Source organism: Microtus oregoni, unplaced genomic scaffold, assembly GCF_018167655.1.
Source record: "Microtus oregoni isolate MIOR12 unplaced genomic scaffold, Mior012 000003F_ref0000135, whole genome shotgun sequence".
NCBI classification, from domain to species: domain Eukaryota; kingdom Metazoa; phylum Chordata; class Mammalia; order Rodentia; family Cricetidae; genus Microtus; species Microtus oregoni.
The window spans coordinates 41,283,325-41,306,071 of record NW_024543062.1 but is presented as its reverse complement, the minus strand read 5'-3'; the positions used below and the strand labels follow the sequence as shown (position 1 = coordinate 41,306,071).

The window sequence follows — 22,747 nt, the reverse complement described above, 5'->3', positions numbered from 1 at the left end:
AGATAAGCACATTTATTCAGTTGTGGCCCTGGTCTTGTATCGCAATTGAAAGAGTGCTTGCCGAAAAGGCACAAAACCCTGATTGAAAACCAGCAGAGAATACATTTGTCTATAATCCAAGTACCTGGGAAGCAGAGGCAGGAAGATCAGAAACACAGAGTCATCCCGTACTCCCTAAGAAGACCAGCTTCAGTTACATACGACTCTGTCTCAAAAATCCCAAACTAAACAACAAAAAGTTAAGAGTGACTTAGCTATCTTCCAATCCAGATTTGATACTAAAATGCTAATTATTCTAGTTTGCCGTTTACATCTGTTGAGTATAAGATTTATCAGCTGCAGACATGGTTTCTATAATTCAGCTCCAGTGTCACAGCATCCGCTCTCTTCTCTCCGCTCCCAGCATTACATACAAATCCTTTCGTTCTCCACAGGCTTCTCATTTACTGAGTGACAGAACTCACAGAACTAAAGCATGCTGCAGGCAGAGCTGCGGCCTGCAATTCAGCAGTTGCGCAGCTGCCGTCGTTTTGTTAGAGACAGATGTGTCCAGGTGTTACTTGCATTTCCTCTTCTCCTGTAGTGTGCAGATGCTATTCATTGCAGTATGGAGCCAGTCATTTCTGTTTGCGTCTTTTTCCAGAGTTCTTCCGTACTCTGTAATTTTAAGCAGCATAAACAAATCCATAAAGTATGGGATTTGTACTTGTCAAGGTGGAAGCAGTACATAGCAATGCTCTTCTGCACGGGTTAGGCAAATTCAGTAACCGGATATTCTGAATTCACATCCTCAGGAGTCCTCGGGTGACTGTTGTGTTGGTGCACACTCAGCAACCTCTGGTCAGCAAGAAGCATTGGAAAGAGTGTTACTAATGACCCTAGGGGAGAAGATGTTTCCAGAAGACATGTGCTATCTGGAAGGTGGTTCTGGGGTCTGTGAGCCTGTGTGTGCAGCAGAGGGTGGAGATGCCAGGATGCTCACATTGGTCAGTGAAGTCGAGATCCAGGGGGACCTCTCAAGGAAGATTCCCACAGAGGATGAGTACACAGACCGGCCCTCACAGCCCTCTAATGGTTCGCTGTTTGTGATCCAGCCTGGGAGCAAATCCACACCCCCTTTCCAGGAGCCTCTGGAAGTGGGGGAGAATGACAGTTTAAGCCAGTGTTTCACAGGGACTGAGAGCACGGCTGAGTCTGAAGGCTGCAGCTTCCTGGCGCCCCCATGCAGAACTGACTGTATTCCTTTGTCCCCTGAAAAGTACTTGAAAAGAGAAATAGAGGATGACAGTTGCCTGCTCTGGGTGGCCAGCTCCAACTCAACAGACGGCTACACGGGCTCTGGAAACACTCCTGGGGAGGACCATGAGCCGCTTCTGGGTTCTCTGAAATGTGGACCCTTGCCCCAGTGTGCCTACAGCATGGGCCTTCCCAGCGAAGCAGCAGCCAGTATGGCAGAGGCAGGAGGACAGCCCCAGGACAGGGCTGATGCAAAGCTTCCAAGCTCGGAGAGGGGAGCCTCGGGATCTGGGGGTTCCCCCAGTGACCAGCCACCTGTATCTGGTAAGTAGCTTTCCTGGGTTCCCACTTTCAGGCCAAAGGCCTGTCTTGGGTGAAGGGTCAGAGGCATGTTTCACAACCTTCTGGAGAAAATAAAACCAAGCCGGGCAGTGGTGGCGCACGCCTTTAATCCCAGCACTCGGGAGGCAGAGGCAGGCGGATCTTTGTGAGTTCGAGACCAGCCTGGTCTACAGAGCTAGTTCCAGGACAGGCTCTAAAACCACAAAGAAACCCTGTCAAAAAAAAAGAAAGAAAGAAAGAAAGAAAGAAAGAAAGAAAGAAAGAAAATAAAACCAGCACGAGAGACACACAGCCCAATTCCTTTCTCTGATTATTGACACAGGGTCTCTTGTAGCCCAGAATGGCCCCAAACTCACTCTACATGGCTAGGATGACTTTGAGCTCCTCCTTCTTTTGATTCCATCTTTCCAATACCGGACTTACAAGTGTAGGAAATCGCACCACGTTTACTGGGGCTTCACGTGTGTTGGCCAAGCATTCTACCAGCCGAACCAATGTCCAGCCCTCTGCTGAGCATCTTTACAGGGACTTTGTGTTGTAGGCTGCGCTGACTGTTGTCATGACATCGTCCTCCAGGCAGGCTGCTACCGCCTTACGCATGCCTGAGCCCTCTGCCTTCAGGCTTCTCATGGCTGGATTTGCAGTTAGTGCTCCAACCTCAGGACCAAACCCTGAAAGACAAAGTCAATAGTCATTTTAGGAGTGACTGGATTGTAGTGTTCCCTCATATTTGGGGAGGGGTGGGTAAAAGAAGCTTCAGCTTCTACATCTGAGGACAAACAAAACTATTCAGTTGATCCTTTATGATTTATTTAAGTAGGAAGTTAAGGGCGCAGTAAGTGCCTTTTGTTGCTTTCTAAGAAAAGTCCCTTTTATAGCTACCACATTTAATGTTTATTAAACCCAGACAACAATTTACAATCAAGTATCACTGCAGAGATTTGTTTCTGCAACATTACTGGAACACAAATCGCCTACCAATGATAATATTATGACTTTTTTTTGCCTGAGGGTAGAACACCATCTGTTAAAAATTATGTATCATAGAGAACTTCGTACCTGTCAGTGAGGGTGTCCTCTGGGTATTATTAGCCTGGTAAGAGGCAGGGAGCTCACTGAGAATCTTTTGGAAACTGTAAACATTCTCTGGGGGGTGGTGGTGAATATATGGGTGTGTACCACTTCAAAGGCTTCTCAAAATCCCCCAGCTCGGGAAGGATAGGAGGGAGGGAGGGAAGAAGAAAGAAAGGAGGAAAGGAGGGAGGGAGGAAAAGAGGGGAAGGAGGGAGAGAAGAAGGGAGAAAACATGTGGGATCCCCCTCCCCAGAGGTGCCTTTCTTTCCCTGCTCTTGGTTGGGACTTCAAGTGGTGCCAGCAGCTGCGTTTTACAGCCAGGGCCTGGCCAGATTGAGCCCTAAAGCACAAAGCCTGTCTTTGCCACAAGGTAGTATAGTTCCCTACTTGACTGGTAGAGTTGTTTGCACTTCTGTCTCCATGGCAGCTGTGAACACACAGACATATTGTTCCATTCTCAGCTGTCAGACTGAAGGAGAGGAGACGTTCTGGGTATCGAGAGAACTTATCTGATTTTCCTCTTCGAGATTCTAGAACTTTGAAGAAACTGTGTGCATGGTGTGGGACATGGAGGGAGAAAGAAGCACAAAACCCAAAGTCAAACTTTGTCCTCCACTTAGAGTAAAAACAGTAGTCTGGTGTGTCCATCAAATACTCCCTAGGCATAGAGGAAAATAATATCACATGTCATCAACAGACAGTGTTAATTTGCAAAAAGTCGACAGTGCTTTTTTCATGTCTGATGTTTAGCCATGCAGAACATTAGCAGAACCAGTCAGCTCATCACCACTAGCAGGCCAAATTAATTCTCGCCTGAGAAGCAGCAGCCAGATTGATTTTTAAGGCCACCCCATTCTCTCCATAATTACTTCTGTACAAACAGTCCTTATGGTCAAAATAATATATTCTTAGCTTTTTCAAACCGTCATAATTCATACTCTATAATGTGTGTGAGGGTGTGTGATGCTTGGTGAAAGAGAAGACCCTGCCCCACCTGCCTACAAGGCTTGTGCCCTGCGGACTAAAAGAAGGTAGCCTGGTTTCTGGGATTTTAGGTTTATACCAGGTTGTTATTCTGTTCACTTAAACTTAAAGCCAAATCAAGTGGTGTCTACCTGAGGACTTCTGAAGGAGAAAGAGTACCATACGGTTTTGTTTTAACCACATTTTACCTAGTGTGTGTGTGCATGTGTGTGCACGCACATGTACCATGACTCTTATGTAGAAGTCAGCTTTTGGCAATCTGTTCTTTCATTCCGCATTGTGATTCAGGGATCAAGCTCTGACAGCCAGCAACCTCTGACTTTGCCTGCTGAGCCGTATCTCCAGCATATGCTACCAGCTTTTGCCGAAACATAAATTCAGAAAGCTCCACAGGTAGAGATAACTTGAGAAAATACTCGTGGTTGTTATGTCTACTCTAATGATGCTTCTATTCTTAATGGACAGTGAGAATTAGTAGCAGAAACCAGGGAAGATTTTTGTCTTACCAGGTCTTGATTCATAAGTGATGCTTAATTCCGGGCTCATGATGGTTACCGTGGTTACAATGCCATTGGTAACAATCTTGCTGTGAAGAGACTCCATCATCAAGGCAGTTTCTAAAAGGAAGCATTTGACTGGGGGCGTGCTGTAGTTTCGGAGTTTCCATGATTATGGTGGGAAGCATGGTGGCAAGCAGGCAGACAGGACAGTGGACTCCTGATCTACGGGCAGGAGGCAGAGAGAGCAAGAGACCGGGCCTTTGAAACCTCAAACCTTTAGTAACATATCTCCTTGAACAAAGCCACATCTTCTCTGACAAGATGGTGCTTCCTAATTGTTCCTAAACAATCCACCAAATGAAAACCAAACTTTCAAATCTATGAGCTTCTGGGGGCGATTATTACTCAAACCACTGCATTCCACTCTCTGGTTCCCATAGACTTGTATCCATATCATAATGCAAAGTGCATTTAAGTCCAACTTCAAAGTTCCTGTAGTCTATCACAGTTTCAAACTGTTTTAAGGTCCGAAGTCTCTCTGGGTGGTGGTGGCACATGCCTTTAATCCCAGCATTTGCATTTGAGAGGCAGAGTCAGGTGGATCTCTGTAAATTTGAAGCTAACTTAGTCTGCAGAGTGAGTTCCAGAACGGCCAGGACTACAGAAAGAAACCTGTCTCAGAATAAAAAAGAAGTCCATCTCTTCTGAGAGTCAAGATGATCTCTTAATTATAACCCTTTGTTAAAGAAAAAGCAAGTCACAGACTTCCAACATACAGTGGCATTATCATTCCAAAAAAGAGAACAAGAAGTCATAGCGAGGGCATACTGGACAAAGCAAGACTGAAACCTGGCGGGTCAAACCTCAAATCCTGGAGTTCCATGTCTGATGTCAAAGAGCTTGATAGCTCTTTGATTCTCCCACGCTTCCAGCTTTGTTAACAGCAATGCCTCCTTTCCTTGGGCTGGCTCAACACCCTGTATGCAGCCCTCCTTGGCATATAACCCATGGCTCTCCAGCCTCTTGGGGCTTCCAGTGAATCCATAGTTTGCCTTCACAGCCTTTGGTCCTTATGCAGGGACTGCCCTGCCACATGGTCTATGTAACCATGGCGGAATATTCCACAACACCTTTACCTCTGCACTCTTCAATCCAGAACCACTTGGCTGAAACTGCCAAGTCTCGCTGCTTTGTGGAGCTGGAAACTGTTTTTTTTTTCATTATAGATCTACATATGAATAATCATTAATAGCCACATGACACAGCCAATACTAGACTGTCTTGAAATCTCCACTGTTAATTATGTTAGTCCAGAGCTCTTTCACTTTGCCTCCAGCAGATTTTTAGACGAGGGCAGAAAGCAACCACATTCCTTGTCACAATATTACAGGAATTATCTGTACCCTAGCCACTAACATAGTTATCTCTGAAACCTCTTGAGCTGGGCCTCCATTTTAGCTCTCAGCACTGTTGTTTTCCAAGTTCCTACTCTGACCGCCCATAAGCCCAAGTTATAGCATTCAGTCTCATGTCTAGTCCAAAGTTCCAAGTCTTCTTGTCCTCTCAATAGCATGGTCAGGCCCCTCATGGTAGTACCTCAGCCCCTTGGCCAGCCTCTGTCTTACTCACTGTTCTAGTGCTGTGAAGAGACCCCGTGATCAGGGCAATTCACACAAGGAAGCCTTTAGCTGGGGGCTAGCTCACAGTTTCAGCGAGTTCATCCATGATTAGCGAGGTTGGAAGCTTGTGTCAGGCATGGCACCAGAGCAAAAACCGAGAGCTTGCATCCTGATTGGCAAGCAGGATGCGAAAAGAGAACAAGAAGGAGGTTGGGCCTGGCTTGGGCTTTTGAGACCTCAAAACTCACTCCCAGTTACACAACCCTCTAACAAAACCACACTTCCTGATCCTTGCTAAACAGATCCACTAACTGGGGATCAAGCATTCAGATTTATAAGTCTATGGGGGCCATCCTATCCAGACATGACATCCTCCTACAGGGAATTAGGAGAGTTTTCACTGTCCTCGTGGAGAACTGGTATTGTGGTGGAAAGAATAACAGCCGCTTGTGTTTACCGCGTCTTCTGCTGACCCATTACTCGGCTTCAGCTTCCAAAATCACCCATTTCTTTCAGCCATTTCTGAGCTGGAAAGGGTTGCTCATTTACAGGATGGCAGCACCCCTTGAGGAACCCAGCTCCGTGCTCTTTCCTACCAAACCTGTATGGACTGTCTGGAGCTTTGAAAATAAGAATGGATTGATGATAAAGTAAGAAGAACCTGCCATTTCAGATGTAAAGTCCTGCAGCCTGTGACGTGTTTGTCATGACGCTGGATTTTCTAGACACGCCTAGATGCTATCACAGCCTTTATCAGCAAGCCAGCAGCCAATGCATTAGTTATTTTTCATGTTACTCTGCAAATACCTGACAGAAGCAACTCTGTCAGGAGGGAAAGTTTATGGCCCACGCTCAGTCCAGCATGATGGCGAAGGTGTGACGGAGCGGATAGGTTCATGTCACATGACCGAAAGTGGAGGAAAGGTGTGCCAGAACTCCGTGGTTCTCTCCTCTCTCCTTTCTATTCCATCTGCCTCACCCCCGACTGTGAGCTCATGCCACCTACTCACATTCGGGTCTTCCTCTCTCAGTGAACCCACTCTGGAGATGGCTCCACCAAGGACACATCCAAAGATGTGACCAGTCTCCGAGGTAATTCTAAATCCAGTCAAGGTGACAATGAATGTTAACCACTGTCAGCAACCATAACAGTCACTAGGAATTTTCATAAGCTTCTTGTCCCTCCACTTTTGGGTATCTCCAAAAGTGGCTTGGTCTCCGTATGTCCATGAACATCTATTTATATGCTTATTCATTTAAACAGAACAAACACTTGAACAGGAAATTGTCCTTTCATCTCAGCCACCCATGTCTATGGTGTTGGGATCTAGGGGAGAAGGGGATTGAAGAACCGGCCCTGACCATCTTGGACACATTTACCTGTGCAGGGACAAGAGACAGAAACAGAAAAGTCAAGCTGCTTTAACCTAGCAGTCCAGACCCTCCCTAGCAGCGTCCTGGGAGCCCAGGGCACTGGAGGAGGAAGTTTTATAGTTTACTTGTCAGTAATATTTGGCATTCATTAATGTTAAAAGTCAACACATTATTTCAAAATATATGAAAAATGTGGTCTAGTTAGATGGCTCAGCCATTAAAACACTTCAGCAGGAGTGTGAGGGTCCAAGTTCAGATTCCCAGAACCCACATAAATGCCAGGTTCATGTGGAAGTCTGCTTGTAATTCCAGGTTCAGAAGCTAAAACAGAGGGTCCCCATAACAAGCAAGATTAGTCTATAAGCAAGTTCCGGGCTTGGTTGAAAGTCTCTGCTTCTGTGAACAAGGTAGAAGAGAGATATTCTCAATCACCCTTGGCCTCCACATGAACATGTACACATACACACTCACCCGTACCCACACATATGTGCCTACACACGTGCACATACATACTGCACACACATGACAGTGGAAAAAGAAAAATTTCTTCGCATTTTTCTTTGTCTTAGTACTATCCTCTATTCTGAGCCGATAGACTTCGTTTGGCAAGGGCTTGCTCCATGCAGCCTCTAACTAATTCTCAGCATGATTCAGAAAGGAACTGTTGTATATTACTTCCTTCCCTGGTATCACATGCTCGATGTCTCCCGAATGCTTGAAACAGAACTCGCATTGCTATAAAAAGGAAAGCGGCATGAGAAGCATATGGGTGAAATATAAAATGTTTGAGTGTATTTGTGCATATTTTTAGTTCTCATCATGGAGAAATCTCCATGACAATTTGGTCGTCTTATCTGGCTGCTTCTTGTGATTTAATATTCATATGATATGCATCTTACACAACGTGATACGCTTTTGTGACGAGAAGACTGCATTTCCTTGCTTGAGAATGCAAATTCTGCCAGGAAGTGTCTTATCAGAACCAAGCCTGTGCTTTCTGCCTGAGAAAGGCATTTTGTATAAGTAAATGTAGGAAAAGTCTTCTATATAAAGTGTGGATTTAGTACAGTGCAAACATCTTTCTGATTGTAATGAAGAAGATCATTTGTTCATTATTCCCATTGTCTTAGACGCTGCTTTTAATACTGTCATGTTATCTGATAGTTTATCTAGTAAAGTCACATTAAATATCAGTGTTAAGTCAACTAACCCATTTTAAATGTAACAAAAATGCCCATGGCATTCTGGCTTTGCAGTCCTGATTATGAGTAGCCTTCACATACCAGCTCCTCCACACTCAGAGAGCAGGGACATGGCCGCCATTGCCTAAAGTTTACAGTCTCATCAGTGACATGCATTCATTACAGGAACTAAGGAGATGGCTCAGTGCCAAGTTCTTACTGAGCAAACGTAAGGATCTGAGTTTGGATCCCAGCATCCACTTAAAGATCCATATGTGGTAGTGTACGCCCATAATCTCCAGGCTGGGGCATGGAGACAGGGACCCTCAGAACTCCCTGCCCAGCCAGTCCAGTCAGTGAGCCCCAGGTTCAGTGAGAGATACTGTCTCATGAAATCAAGTGGAGTGTGAAGACACTTGACTTTGACTTTGGGCTCTGTGTATGGACCTGCATATTATCCGTGAATACGTATAGTGCATCGCAGGGAGATTTGCTTAACTGTGCCATAAGAACTTTGTGTGCATTATCTTAATTACTTATGGAAATCTTATGGGGTGAGTTCCTCATCCAGAATCACGAAGCTATTAAGCAGTGCAGCCATAATTCAAGTATCTGATGGTGCAGCTTATGCCTCAGAGCACCATACCATTGCCTCTGAAGTTGCCGCCACTGGCATGGATATTGTTTGACCGCTCTTCCTTGGAAGGGGCTTGCTGCTTCATAGAATTAGAGAGCACGGGCCTGAGGTGAAGGGCTACTCTAGCTCAGTGAGGGCCAGTGGCCAGGCTGAACCAGGTATGCCGGAGTCTCCACAGGCATAAGTAGGACGTGCAGTGAGCATCGCCGCCTGGCCTGCCCTATCTGTCCCCTGCCAGCTGTCTCTGGAAGTGACATTGATTCTTTCTCCCACATGTTTCCAACATCTTTCATTATAAATCAGCTTGAAGGGAATGTGAGCAGGGAGTCCAGGAGGAGACAATCAAGCCAAGGCAAAGGACAGGCCTTAGTTTGCTTGTATTCCTGGAGGTTCCATGAGTCTTTCATAAAAGCAGTAGGCCTTTGAAAACACACGGGCTTTAGGGCAAGGGAGATGGCTTGGCTGGTAAAGCTCTTCTTGCACAGGCGTGAGAACCCGAGTCCAGATCCCCAGCACACATGTAAAAACGGGGTGCAGCAGGACACGTCAGTCATCCTAGCAATGACCCATGCGTGTTCCCAGGGCTGTGAGTGTGAGCTGACCTCACTGTTCTTTAGGACCTAACCATTATATTTGCTTTCAAAAAATGGTAAATTTGATAGACAGGAGGATTATTGCTATATAAACTATTGAAAACTTTGGTACTATTCAAAAAATGATTTGCTAAAAATACTTTGCCATTGAATTCTGTTGTATTAGGAGCAGCGGGGCTGCGTCTCCAGCACTCCAGCCGCCTGCTGGCTTATGCCCCGAAATAATTACACGGACACTGTATTCTTTTAAACACTGCTTGGCCCATTAGCTCTAGCCCTTACAGGCTAATTCTCATATCCTGATCAACCCATCTCTAATAATCTGTGTAGCATCAGTCTTACCGGGAAAGATTCAGCATGTCTGACCCGGCAGCTTGCTTCATGGCATCTGCCCAGGAGAGGGGAACATGGCCTCTGCTCCCCAGAGAGCAGAGCTGTCGAGTCTGAGCTCACTTCCTCTTCCTCCCAGCATTCTGTTTTGTTTACTCCACCCACCTATGTTCTAACCAATAAAATGGGCCAAGGCAGTTTCTTTATTAGCCAATGACCTTCCTCCATCAATTGAATTTGAAGTAGGTGAGAGGGCTATGCAAGAATGGGGGAGCAAACTCTAGGGGTCTACACGCAGATCTTCAGAAATAACCTTTCATTCTCACACTGCTTTAAAGCAATAAAACCAAAGGTTAGATGAAAGCATTGAAGACCTGACTGACAGACACGCTGTGTGGATCCATCCTTAGAGGTGCAGACTCAATTCTCCGTCATCAGAGAGCCTTTGAGTTTTCCAGCCAGTGGCAAGAGGCTTACACACCAGGGAAGCATATCCTAGGATCAGGTGGCAGACTGCTTGCCTGGCATGCACAAAGCCCCAGGTTCAGTGCACAGCACCATGTAAACCAGGTGGTGTGTGCCTGTGGCCACAGCAAGCCTGTAACCTCAGCACACAGGAGAGGAGGCAAGAGGATCGAAAGTTCAAGGGAATCTTCAGCTGTGTAGAAAGACAGAGAGAATAAGAGAGGGATAATCAACAGATATCTACAATCACCTCATATTGAGTAACTAGTTCATTGATAGAGAAAATTAGATTGGCAAACATTTCTGCAATATTGAAATACGGCCATCTTATTAGATTATTAGCGTCGCTCCTAAAGCAGTGACGATAGATCAGAGCGTTTATGGCCTTACTGCATAGCTCCTGGGGCCACTGACATGATTTGAGGAGCCTACTGAAGAACCAAATGCAACCTATATCGTGTAAAAATTAATAGAAATGTCTAGGTGCTGTGACAGCAAAGCCTGCTTCTGCGCACGTGGCCCTGGCAGGTGAGTAGGTGACACATTCTTGATGGCCATTCTCCCGCCTTTTACATACTAGAAAGTCAGTAGGAAGTTTTTAAGCCTGTTTTTATGCTTTATTATGTTCACTGATGATTTACATGCATGTATGTCTGTGTGATGGCTCCAGAAACCTTGGAGCTAAAGTTACAGACAGGTGTGAGCTGCCATGTGGGTGCCGAGGATTGAACCTGGGTCCTCTGGAAGATCAGCCGATGCTCTTAGCTGCAGAGCTATTTCTCCAGCCCTCAGATTTTTTCTTAAGTTTAATCTGTACCAGTTGATGGTTTACCATGAATGTTAGCCTGGAGAACTTGATCAAAGGTTGTTTTTGCCATATCATTCCTTTATATTTTTATTTACTCACTATATATGTGTGGGGTGGTGCACACACACCACAGTGCAATTGTGGAAGTCAGAGGACAGTTTTCAGGACACTTTGATGCCCTCCTTGCTTTGTGGTATTTGAGGTCTGAGCTCGGGTCATCATTCTTGTTGGAAGAGTGCTTTTCCCCTGAGCCTTTGTGCTGGCCCATAACTCAAACCTTTCATTAAAACAAACAAAAGCTAAAACACTGTCAAATAACATTGATAACCCATTCGAGGTACATTGTTTTACTTGCTGTCAGCAGTTTAAAAGGTGTTTATTCCTTCTGCCTGACCCATGACTTCCATGGATGGCAGTCATTATTCTGTGAAGTAACGGACAGTGGATTGTTTATGTCCTGTAAGCAAAAAGGATCGAGTTTCACACTGAAAACAAGAATGAAAAACAAGAATTGTATATTAGGCTTTTTAATATACTACTACCAGAATAAATCTGTAAGGGGAAATGGCGCAAGATGCAAGACGTTACACATCTTTGTGTGTAGCATACAAAGCTCAGGGTTTTACTGGTTCCGATTACCTGAGATTCTGACAGAAGAGAAGTAAGCAGCAGTGGGCTGGCTGTGACAATTTGCTGGAAGATAAAAATGCTAATGATGAATAAATCCCATGTACCATGATCCCACCAGATAAATTTAAGTATGATGAGGAGAAAGAAGAGATGAGATTAAATCCAGAATTATAAATCAATCCTGCACTAGCTCGAGAGGCCCTCTATGGTTTGATATATTGAAGAACATATTAAATGATGTCATAATAAAACAGTAGAATGGCTGTACCGAGGAAAACCATACTTCTAAGCAACTCACAGTTATCTATTTTATTAAATACATGTGGCATGTGTTTAGTTAGACTATTACATTTGTGACATGTCTGTGTTACCTTGGTTTCTTGTTTTGACTTTCCCCTGAGTTTATCTGGTGAAAGCATGAGAACTCACAAGAGATGGGAGAGAAAAGTCATAGCTCAGGTCTGTTTAATGCACAGTGCAGGTGAGAAGCAGCTGCAGGCAACCTTCTAAGTGAGCAGGGAGGCTCCCTGACGGTGTGCGATGCACCCTGTGGGGGAATAGCGGGAATCACTCGCCTTTGTGGCTTTGGTTTTGTTGCTCACATTTAAAATCTTAATATTCCCATGGGCTTTTTGCTGTGCCTCCACACTGGCTTCTCAGGAGGTACCCACCAGCAGGAGGAAGGCTGCCCCAGAGGAATTTCCTGAATGCCCATAGCACCTTAGCCACTGTCAGAAAAAGCCTTTCCAAGTTTGAGGAAACTTCTGTAGTAATATGGGTGGCGGGGCTGCGTTCCCAGCACCCCGGCCACCTGCTCGGCTAGCTTATGCCCCAAAATAATTACACAGACACTGTATTCTTTTAAGCACTGTTTGGCCCTTTAGCTCTAGCACTTACAGGCTAATTCTCACATCCCGATCAACCCATCTCTAATAATCTGTGAGAACCGGTCTTACCGGGAAGATTCTAGCCTAGTCCATCCTGGGTTGGAGCTTCATGCCGTGTGTCTGCCTGGGAGCAGGGCATGGCGTCTCTCTCAGGCGTCTGCTCCGGAGAGGAGAGATGTCGAGTCTCTGAGCTCACTTCCTCTTCCTCCCAGCGTTCTGTTCTGTTTACTCCTCCCACCTATCCTCTAACCAATAAAATGGGCCAGGGCAGTTCCTTTATTAGCCAATGACCTTCCTCCATCAAACTTCCTTCAGGAGGGTAGTGCAAACCTCATTGTATTTACATAATTTGACTCACAACAAAAGCTAGGGAGGACTGGAGACCTGATAAGGGGCCACTGGCCTGTCCCTATCCCTGACAGACCAAAGGCTTGTCTGTGATGCTGAGTGTTGGGGGTTTAGCCAGTTATTTTTCACCTGGGAGATTTCTAGAAATGTAATCTTTAAATGAAAGAATAATAAAAGGAGACACATTTCCTGATGTCTGTTAGACTTCCTGCTTGCCAGGAGTTTTATTCCTAAGACTGCTTACTTTCAGTTATCCACCGAGGAAGGATAGGACTGGATTTCTTTCTTTCCCCTTTCTCTCTCTTCTTCCCCCCTCTCTCTCCTCCTCCTCTCTGTCCCTTTCTTTTCTTTTAGAGGAGTAAAACTGAATTTATTAATATCTCAACTTTGAGCCCATTTAGTTCCAAGGTCATTCTGCGTGGCTGAGACCTTTAGGCCTTTTGGGAAGGGTATGGTTAGGCCATTCTCAGTTGCTTCAGTGAACTGAGGTCTGTTGGCTGGGTGGCCGCCTGTACTTTACCTATTGGCCCTTTAGCTCTAGCACTTACAGGCTAATTCTCACATCCCGATCAACCCATCTCTAATAATCCGTGAGAACCGGTCTTACCGGGAAGATTCTAGCCTAGTCCATCCTGGGTTGGAGCTTCATGCCGTGTGTCTGCCTGGGAGCAGGGCATGCCTTCACCTTCTCCACCCTCTTCTCTCTTTTCCCTTACCACTATTCTATCCCTGCCCCTCTTCTCTCCAATTGAATGTTGTCTAGATTCCAGAATCCAGGTGGGTTCTCCTGCCAGTGTCCTGGAGTTGTGTGTGATCCCTGCGAGGTATGAGACGATGAAACACAAGAATGGCCCACAGGCTTATGCCCTTTCCCTTCTTTTCACTCATTTCTTCCCCTCCCCCGTCTGCTTCACAGGGGGCCCTCTAAGGTGGCCCAAACTTTCCAAGGGAACACCTGCTGTGGCTCCAAATGACACCCTGTAGTCCCTGATGCACCTTCTCTATACTCTGTCCCTTGCAGGGAACGTGACAGGAAACAGCAATTCCACGTTCATCTCTAGCGGGCAGGTGATGAACTTCAAGGGCGACATCATCGTGGTGTACGTCAGCCAGACCTCGCAGGAGGGCCCATGCCCTACGGAACCTGAGACAGAGCCGGATCCCGTGGGCCGCCCGGTGCAGGAGGAGACGCTGGCGCGCAGAGACTCCTTCGCGGGCACGGCTCCACGCTTCCCCGACGCGTGTGCCACCGGGGCCGGGCTCCAGGAACAGGGCACGTGCGAGATCAAGGACGGGACATCGCGGCCAGTGCAGGAGCAGGGCGCGGCGCAGGGCTCAGGCCGTACCCTGGGCTCCGGACAATGTGCAGAATGACCCCTGCCTGCCTGCCTGCCCTGGGCGCAGAGCACCAGGGCTTTCACTAAACAGATGTGTCCTGGCTGTTCACCGTGCACCTCCTCGCAGGGGCAGGCTGCTGGTGTGGTGGCGAAGCCCCTCACTTCCCGTGCCTCTCCCATTTGGTGTCATTCAGATTGGCCTTTTTTTTTTTTTTTTTTTTGGCAACGTTGGTGTCCTGCCTTATTGAGGTCTGTACCCCACCCTAGTATTTATATTTCACTTGCTTTTGTAGTGTGCTTCTTGATGCTGTCTCTTCTTTCTGTCTCGACTATTTAAGGGTTTTTGTTTTGTTTTGTATTTTATTTTTGACAATTCTGAAGGTGCTGTCTCCTTTACACTATTTTGCACTCCGTCCTCCAGTGGTCTGGCGAGGACTCCTGCCCGCGTCCTCGAAGCACTTTGGGAATAGGCCAGATGTGTAAAGCTGGGGACTGAAGTGCAAGAAATGAGTAGAGGGACTTTTATTTTCTGGAAATATTCTGTGTCTCCGTTTTTTCTCAAAAGAAGGGAGACCCTGCTCCTCAACAACAACAAGCAAGGTTGTCAGATTGTATAACTAGATCCTTGAGAACTAAGTTCAGGGTAGGTGGCCTTGTTTTGTACCTGTTTTGTTTTGTTTGGTTTTTGTTTTGTTTTCTTTTGCCACAGTGACAGGTACTTGGCCACTAAATCTCAAAAAAAAAAAAAATCCTAGCCTTTGTGGTTTGGCATTCTTAATTTTAAATGATTAAAGTGCTGTCTAGAAAAGGTGGAAAAGGTGAATAGAACATGGGACCAAAGAAAAAAAAAGAAGGTGCCAGGGAAATTCAAGAAAGAATGTTGCTGGGCAGTGGGTCCCAGCACTCGGGAAGCAGAGGCAGGTGGATCTCTGTGACTTCGAGGCCAGCCTGGTCTACAAGAGCTAGTTCCAGGATAGACACCAAAGCTACTGAAAAACCCTGTCTCTGGGAGAAAGAAAGCACCCCCCCCCAAAAAAAAAGAAGAAGAAAAGAAAGAAAGAATAAAGTTGCCATGCTGATGTGCGTAGTCTCTTTCTACAGAAGAATGTCAGAAATATATTCAGACAGCAGGTCTTTTCTTCCACAGTATTTGTGCATGAGTAATTAAGTTTTATGGAAGTAAAAAACAGTCCTCTCTGTGTGTGTGTGTGTGTGTGTGTGTGTGTGTGTGTGTCGCTTGTGCATTTAAATTACAGACCAGGAGATCTAGAGAGTTGGTTTGCCGTTAAGAAGACTGAGAGCCTGAATTCAGTACCCAACCCTCCTGGGCAGCCCACAGCTACTGTAACTCCAGCTCCAAGCCTCCACAGGCAACTGCACACATGTGTATATACACACACAAAATAAATTCAAATTTCCATGACGTGACTGTAAGAAAATTAATCATCCTACAGTGATTTTCTTTTGGCGTGGCCCTTTTGCAACGAAGCAGTTAAGACTGAAATTGGCCACTGGGGTGGGTTTACCACGAGAGCCGGTTCTCAGATACTCCAGAAGGGCTAAAGCAAGCACTTAAGCAAATTGCATGCAGCTTTGTAATCTGAGAGGTTATGGGCCTGTTAATAAGGGCCACCGTACAGCCACGGATACCCAGCTGAACAGAAGGCCCATCCATGGCCGGTGTCTTCCCTCTGACTGCAGTTGCCCTGGGGTCACAGCAGTTGGTTGTGTTTTGAATGCCGAAGCAGAGAATGGCTCTGTAACTCATGGGCTCTTTCTCGGACATACAGAGCTGCGGGAAATAAGTGCAGGACTGGGATGTGCAGTGATCTCCTTCGGAAGAGAGATGCGACTCAATTCAACAAAACAATCATACCTTTTAGTGTGGAATGTAGTAAATAAACTCCACAAAGTGGGGTGCAGAGCTAAGCACCCACATGCACTGTGACTCAGGGTTTCTCTGGACTTCCATTCTTCCCCATACAAAGCCAATAATGATAACTTAACATCATTTTCCTACCCAGAGATATCAACAGGATGCTTCAGTGAAGTTAAAGTACCTTGAACTCCTAAAATCAAAGTACTAAGGGCATTAAGAATCTATTTTGTGGCATGGGGGGGGGGGGACGGGTGGATACAGTTCCCCACAGTGATCCCTGCTAATGTTGCTATATTGGTTCAAAGCCAATTGAATGACAGGAAAAACATGATGAAGACAGATATACGTATGTGTGTAGTCAAATGTTTGTGACAGGTATAAACAATATAATGAAAAAATGTTTCAATGGCATGGTAGAGAGACTATTAAACCTTTATTTGTCCATAAAAGATAATTTTTCATGTCTTGCTAAAACAAAGCTCATTACAGAAATTATGATTCAGCCAGGTGCGTTGGGACACTCCTTCAGTCCCAACACTAGGGAGGCAGAAGCAGGCAGATCTCTGAGTTCAAGGCCATTGTGGTCTGGTGTTGTTCCTTAGGATGCTGTCCTATGACTTGAGACAGGGTTTCTCACCGACGTGGAACTAGCTGTTTCAGCCTGGCTGGCCAGTGAGTCAGCAAGCCCCACAGAGCCATTCTACGGCACTAAGCTTACAAGCCCAAGTACTTCCTACGTCTGGCTTTTTGCAGGGGTCTTAAAGAGAGAACTCAGGTTATCTCGTATGTACCAACTGTCTCCCCAGTTTTAAACCAGCTCTTCGTGACATGCTTGGCAAAGGGGTAAACTTGGGCAGAGGTCTGTTTTCAGTGGAAGAATTGTGATGTTGAAATGTTTTTTCTTTGATGGTCTGATGGCATGCGTCCTCCACTCCACTGTCCACTGACTGAGGCTATGGGGAACACTGCACACGAGGTGTTTAACTTGCTTTGCAGTTGGGGATGAAGAACTGCTTTATATAGGAAGCTTTGAATGCTTGGGCACTGAGTGACCAGAGAAAGATCCAAAGAGCTGGAGAGCCAGGACCTAAGGAGGACAGACGGTCAAAGGGGGCTGCGGGAAGGCTGTCTGTGGACTTCCTGAGCCCTAGGGCAGTGATGATGAGCAGGCTACCTCCCACTACTAGTGTCTTACCAGAAAAGAGGGGGAACTTGACACTGGGTGGATGGAGTGTCCAGGGGCAGGCCCAGCAAGAGTCTCGCTGGTGTCAGGGAAGCTGAGCTCAGCAAATTCTGGAATCCTTGATAACAGACATATAGAAGCCACACCACGTAACTGCTTTTCCAGATCCCTAAGGTGACAGGGTCACATGCATGACCTCAGTGTCTACTGACATCCTCCACCATGCCTGCCTATGGCTTCGCTGAGCTTGGCTATGTCTCTCTTTCTCCTTCCTACAGCTATTTGGGGTTGTTCTTGGCCAATAGTACCCTTCAATTCCCCTTAGTAAATTTAACAGTCAGAAATACTTCTCAAGGTAAAAAAAATAAAAATTTAAGAAGCTTCAACAAGATTATCTATAGCAAGAAGGTAAAATCACCTATCCTGTAACTTGTAGCTTCATTCTGGCCAAAGAGCTGGTGACACAACCCTTTGTCTATGTGAGGGAACACACACCGGCATTTCCAGTCGACCTCACTGAAGGCTCATCTATGCAGGTGCCTGGCTTTCTGTCTGTGTTGGGAGAAGACAGCAGTACAGCAATTGTGGGGAGAACCCCAGGTGAAGTGCACCCCCATCTAACCCAAATTCTCACAGCACTTTCTCTCGCTGTCCCTCGGATGCCTGTCTGCTCCTAGACTCAGAAGTCATGTCATACTTCATTCTTTCTTCCTGAGTCAGACCACATATCTGGGACGAGCTCTGCCACCCACCACAGACACCTAGCCATTTCTGAAACTGGGACAGAGGGGATTGGAGTCCAGTAAAAACTTTCAGTGTGGCTCGGGAATTTGGATAAAATGTTTACCTTGCATGCATGAGTTCCATCCCCAGAACCCAGGTAGAATAAAGCCAGGGGTGGGCTCTTGTAGTCATACAGCTGGGGAGGCAAAGACTGGCCAAACCCTCGACCATTGGTCAGCTAGCATAGTCTGCCTGGTAAGTTCAGACTTCAAATGAAAGATCTGGCCTCAAAAAGGTAGATAGCCCCTGAAGAATGGCACCCAAGGCCTCCTGTTAAACACACACACACACACACACACACACACACACACACGTACACACACTCACACACACAAAACCCCACACACAAAGCTGTCACTGTACTAAAGCTCAAGAGCAAGGAGGCAGAATGTGAAGGCTCTGTGAGCACTAAATTCCCAAGAGAACCCACATTCTCATGCTGAGGCTCTTAAGGCCACCTTTTAGGGCAGAGGAGCGACACAGCTTTATTTATTTTATTTTATCTTTTTACTGATTTTGGTGATCTATTTCAATAGCTAAGAAGTTGTGAGAATTTATATTTTAGCCTTTTATTTACTACATCTGTAGACAAATAAACATTTTTAGCATCAACTCCCTATAGAGTTTCTTAAATAAAGAGGAAGCTCAGCCTTTTCGGTTACAGTTTTCTGAGTTCTGACACAATGTAGCAGTGTGCTGAGCACTATCACAAACAAGACAGAGGACGGTTGTAGCACCCTGCACCCCTTGAGTGAGGAGATCCTCCTCCCATCGCCACCCCATGCCACAGCCCTCTGTTTTCTGTTCCTGCATTCTTCTATGATTGGGAGAGTTGGAAGCCCTTCGAGTTGGACTGCTTCCAGAGAAGTGCCACTGCCGTCCGTGGGTCCATCCGAGTTGTTGGGCACATCCTAGTCCACTCCTCTTCACTGATAAAACAAGCTTTTATACAGTTAGACTGTTATAGAGTTTTACTCACTGACATGTAAAGTTTTTTTCTGTTGGAGACTATTGTGGACATGGAATGGGATTTCATTTCTCTTGGGTAAGCATTAGGAGTGAGATGGTGAAGTCATGTGCTAATTATATTATACTTTATAAGAAACCTCATTCTGTTTTCTAAAGTGTCTACAGGATTTGGCATTCCCATCAGCAGTGGTGATAGGCTGGGTTGCTCCACATCCTTAGCACTTACATCGTCAGCCCTTTGGGTGTTTGTTTTTATATTAGCCATTCTAATTGGCATGTAGTATCTGAGCATGCTCCAACCTGTAGGCTGGGACTTAGCATATTTTCATATTTTCTCACCCTGCCGTCTTTATTCCTAAACTGAGTGTGTTCAGATCTTTCAGCAATGGTAACTTGTTTTCCTACTGACTTTGCATGTGCTTGGGATTGATCTCCCCAGCACTCCTTGGTGACCTTTAAAGTCCTGTTATTTACTGAACACAAAAGGACACAGGTTTGTAAAACCTGTCTAATTTTTATTGGAAAAAAATTTCAATCATGTTTTCCCCTCTCCCAATTCCTCTCAAATCCTACTCAGCCAACTTTATGTTCTTCAAAAAAAAAAAAAAATCAAAACTAGGTCTGGAGAGATGACTCAGTGGTTAAGAGCACTGACTGCTCTTCCAGAGGTCCTGAGTTCAGTTGCCAGCAACCACATGGGGTCTCACAACCATCTAGAATGGGATAAAGGCATATGTGCAAATAGAACACTCATATACATAAAATAAACAGGTAAATCTTAAAAAAAAAGAATAAAAATCCTTCCTGGACCAAATATTCCTTTAGAACTGGAGGGATGGCTCAGCAGTTAAGAGCTGTGCTCTTTCAGAGGTCCGGGGTTCAGTTCTTAGCACATGGCAGCTCACAACTGCCTGTAACTCCAGTTCCAGGGGACCCATCACCCATGGCAAAACACAAATTAATTAATTTTAAAAATATTTTAAAAAATCAAAACACACAAGCACAAGACCAATAAGACAAAAAAAAAAGTCCAAACAAAGCAAAATAAGACAAAATACCCATAAAAAAATAGCACTGAGTTTGTTTTGTGTTGGGGAATTTCCCCATGCATGGGCATGCCATAGATTGTGGTTGACTTATCCAGTGAGACGACATTGGCGAAAATTGATTTTCCTTTGACAGTGGGTATGGATCTCAAATGTCTTCCTGGTTAGGGGTGGGAACCCCATGTCAATTTCCCCCTCTCACTGCTGGGACCCCAGTGTGGCTTAAAACTGTGCAGGCCACAGTCACTGTGACTGCATGATTGAAACCTTTGCAGGCCACAATCACTGTGACTGCATACATGCGTCCGGTGCAGCCCACAGACAATTTGACTGCATACGTGTATCCTGTGTAGGCCACAGCAACTATGACTGCATACGTGTGTCGCCACTGTGACTGCATACGTGTGTCCTGTACAGCCCACAGCCACCGTGACTGCATACGTGTGTCCTGTGCAGGCCACAGTCACTGTGACTGCTTACGTGTGTCCTGTGCAGGCCACAGTCACTATGACTGCATACATGTGTCCTGTGCAGCTCAGAGTCACTGTGACTGCATACGTGTGTCCTGTGCAGGCAACAGTCACTGTGACTGCATACGTGTGTCCTGTGCAGGCCACAGTCACTGTGACTGCATACGTGTGTCCTGTGCAGGCAAAAGCCACTGAGAATGCATACATGTGTCCTGTGCAGGCCACAGACTCTGTGACTGCATACATTTGTCCCGTGCAGGCCACAGTCACTGTGACTGCATACGTGTGTCCTGTGCAGGCCACAGCCACAGGGACTGCATACATGTGTCCTGTGCAGGCCACAGTCTCTGTGACTGCTTACATTTGTCCCGTGCAGGCCACGGTCACTGTGACTGCATACATGTGTCCTGTGCAGGCCACAGTCACTGTGACTGCACACAAGAAATCTGTGCAGGCCACAGTCACTGTGACTGCATACATGAAACCTGTGCAGGCCACAATCACGGTGACTGCATACGTGTGTCCTGTGCAGGCCACAGCGACTGTGACTGCAAACATGTGTCCTGTGCAGGCCAGAGTCACTGTGAATGCATACGTGTGTCCTGTTTAGCCCACAGTCACTGTGACTGCATACGTGTGTCCTGTGCAGACCACAGTCACTGTGACTCCATACAAGTGTCCTGTGCAGGACACAGACACTGTGACTGCATACATGTGTCCTGTGCAGGCCACAGTCACTGTGACTGCATACACGTGTCGTGTGCAGGCCACAGTCACTGTGACTGCATACATAAAACCTGTGCAGGCCACAGTCACTGTGACTGCATACATGTGTCCTGTGCAGGCCACAGACACTGTGACTGCATACGTGTGTCCTGTGCAGGCCACAGTCACTGTGACTACATACGTGTGTCCTGTGCAGGCCACAGCCACTGGGACTGCATACATGTGTCCAGTGCAAGCCACAGTCACTGTGACTGCATACATGTGTCCTGTGCAGGCCACAGTCACTGTGAATGCATACGCGTGTCCTGTGCCAGCCACAGTCACTGTGACTACATACGTGTGTCCTGTGCAGGCCACAACAACTGTGACTGCAAACATGTGTCCTAGACGGGCCAGAGTCGCTGTGACTGCATACGTGTGTCCTGTTTAGCCCACAGTCACTGTGACTGCATACATGTGTCCTGTGCAGGCCACAGTCACTGTGACTGCATACGTGTGTCCTGTGCAGGTCACAGCCACTGTGACTGCAAACATGTGTCCTGTGCAGGCCAGGGTCACTGTGACTGCATACATGTGTCCCGTGCAGGCCACAGACACTGTGACTGCATACATGTGTCCTGTGCAGGCCACAGTCACTGTGACTGCATACGCGTGTCCTGTGCAGGCCACAGACACTGTGACAGCAAACATGTGTCCTGTGCAGGCCACAGTCACTGTGACTACATACATGAAACCTTTGCAAGCCACAGTCACTGAGACTGCATACATGTGTCCTGTACAGGCCACAGTCACTGTGACTGCATAGTGTGTCCTGTGCAGCCCACAGTCACTGAGACTGCATACATGAAACCTGTGCAGGCCACAGTCACTGTGACTGCATACATGTGTCCTGTGCAGGCCACAGTCACTGGGACTGCATACATGTGTCCTGTGCAGCCCACAGTCACTGTGACTGCAAACATGTATCCAGGGCAGGCCACAGACACTGTGACTGCATACTTGTGTCCTGTGCAGGCCACAGTCACTGTGACTGCATACGTGTGTCCTGTGCAGGCCACAGACACTGTGATTGCATACGTGTGTCCTGTGCAGGCCACAGTCACTGTGACTGCATACGTGTGTCCTGTGCAGGCCACAGTCACTGTGACTGCATATGTGTGTCCTGTGCAGCCCACAGTCACTGTGACTGCATACGCGTGTCCTGAGCCGGCCACAGTCACTGTGACTACATACGTGTGTCCTGTGCAGGCCACAACCACTGTGACTGCAAACATGTGTCCTGTGCAGGCCAGAGTTACTGTGACTGGATACGTGTGTCCTGTTTAGCCCACAGTCACTGTGACTGC

At 46.5% G+C, this 22,747-nt stretch overlaps 1 protein-coding gene across 2 annotated transcripts in view; it reads left to right on the top strand.

Moving 5' to 3' along the window:
- Tnfrsf11a (TNF receptor superfamily member 11a) overlaps window positions 1-16,638 on the top strand; it is an 82,478-nt gene extending 65,840 nt beyond the window's left edge. For both annotated transcript variants that reach the window (XM_041648978.1, XM_041648977.1), the window contains 2 exons: window positions 795-1,560; window positions 14,030-16,638. In XM_041648978.1, the coding sequence (XP_041504912.1) occupies window positions 795-1,560; window positions 14,030-14,382 (1,119 nt within the window). In that variant the 3' untranslated portion in view covers window positions 14,383-16,638. The remainder of the gene's footprint in view (window positions 1-794; window positions 1,561-14,029) is intronic.
- The last annotated feature ends 6,109 nt before the right edge of the window (window positions 16,639-22,747 follow it).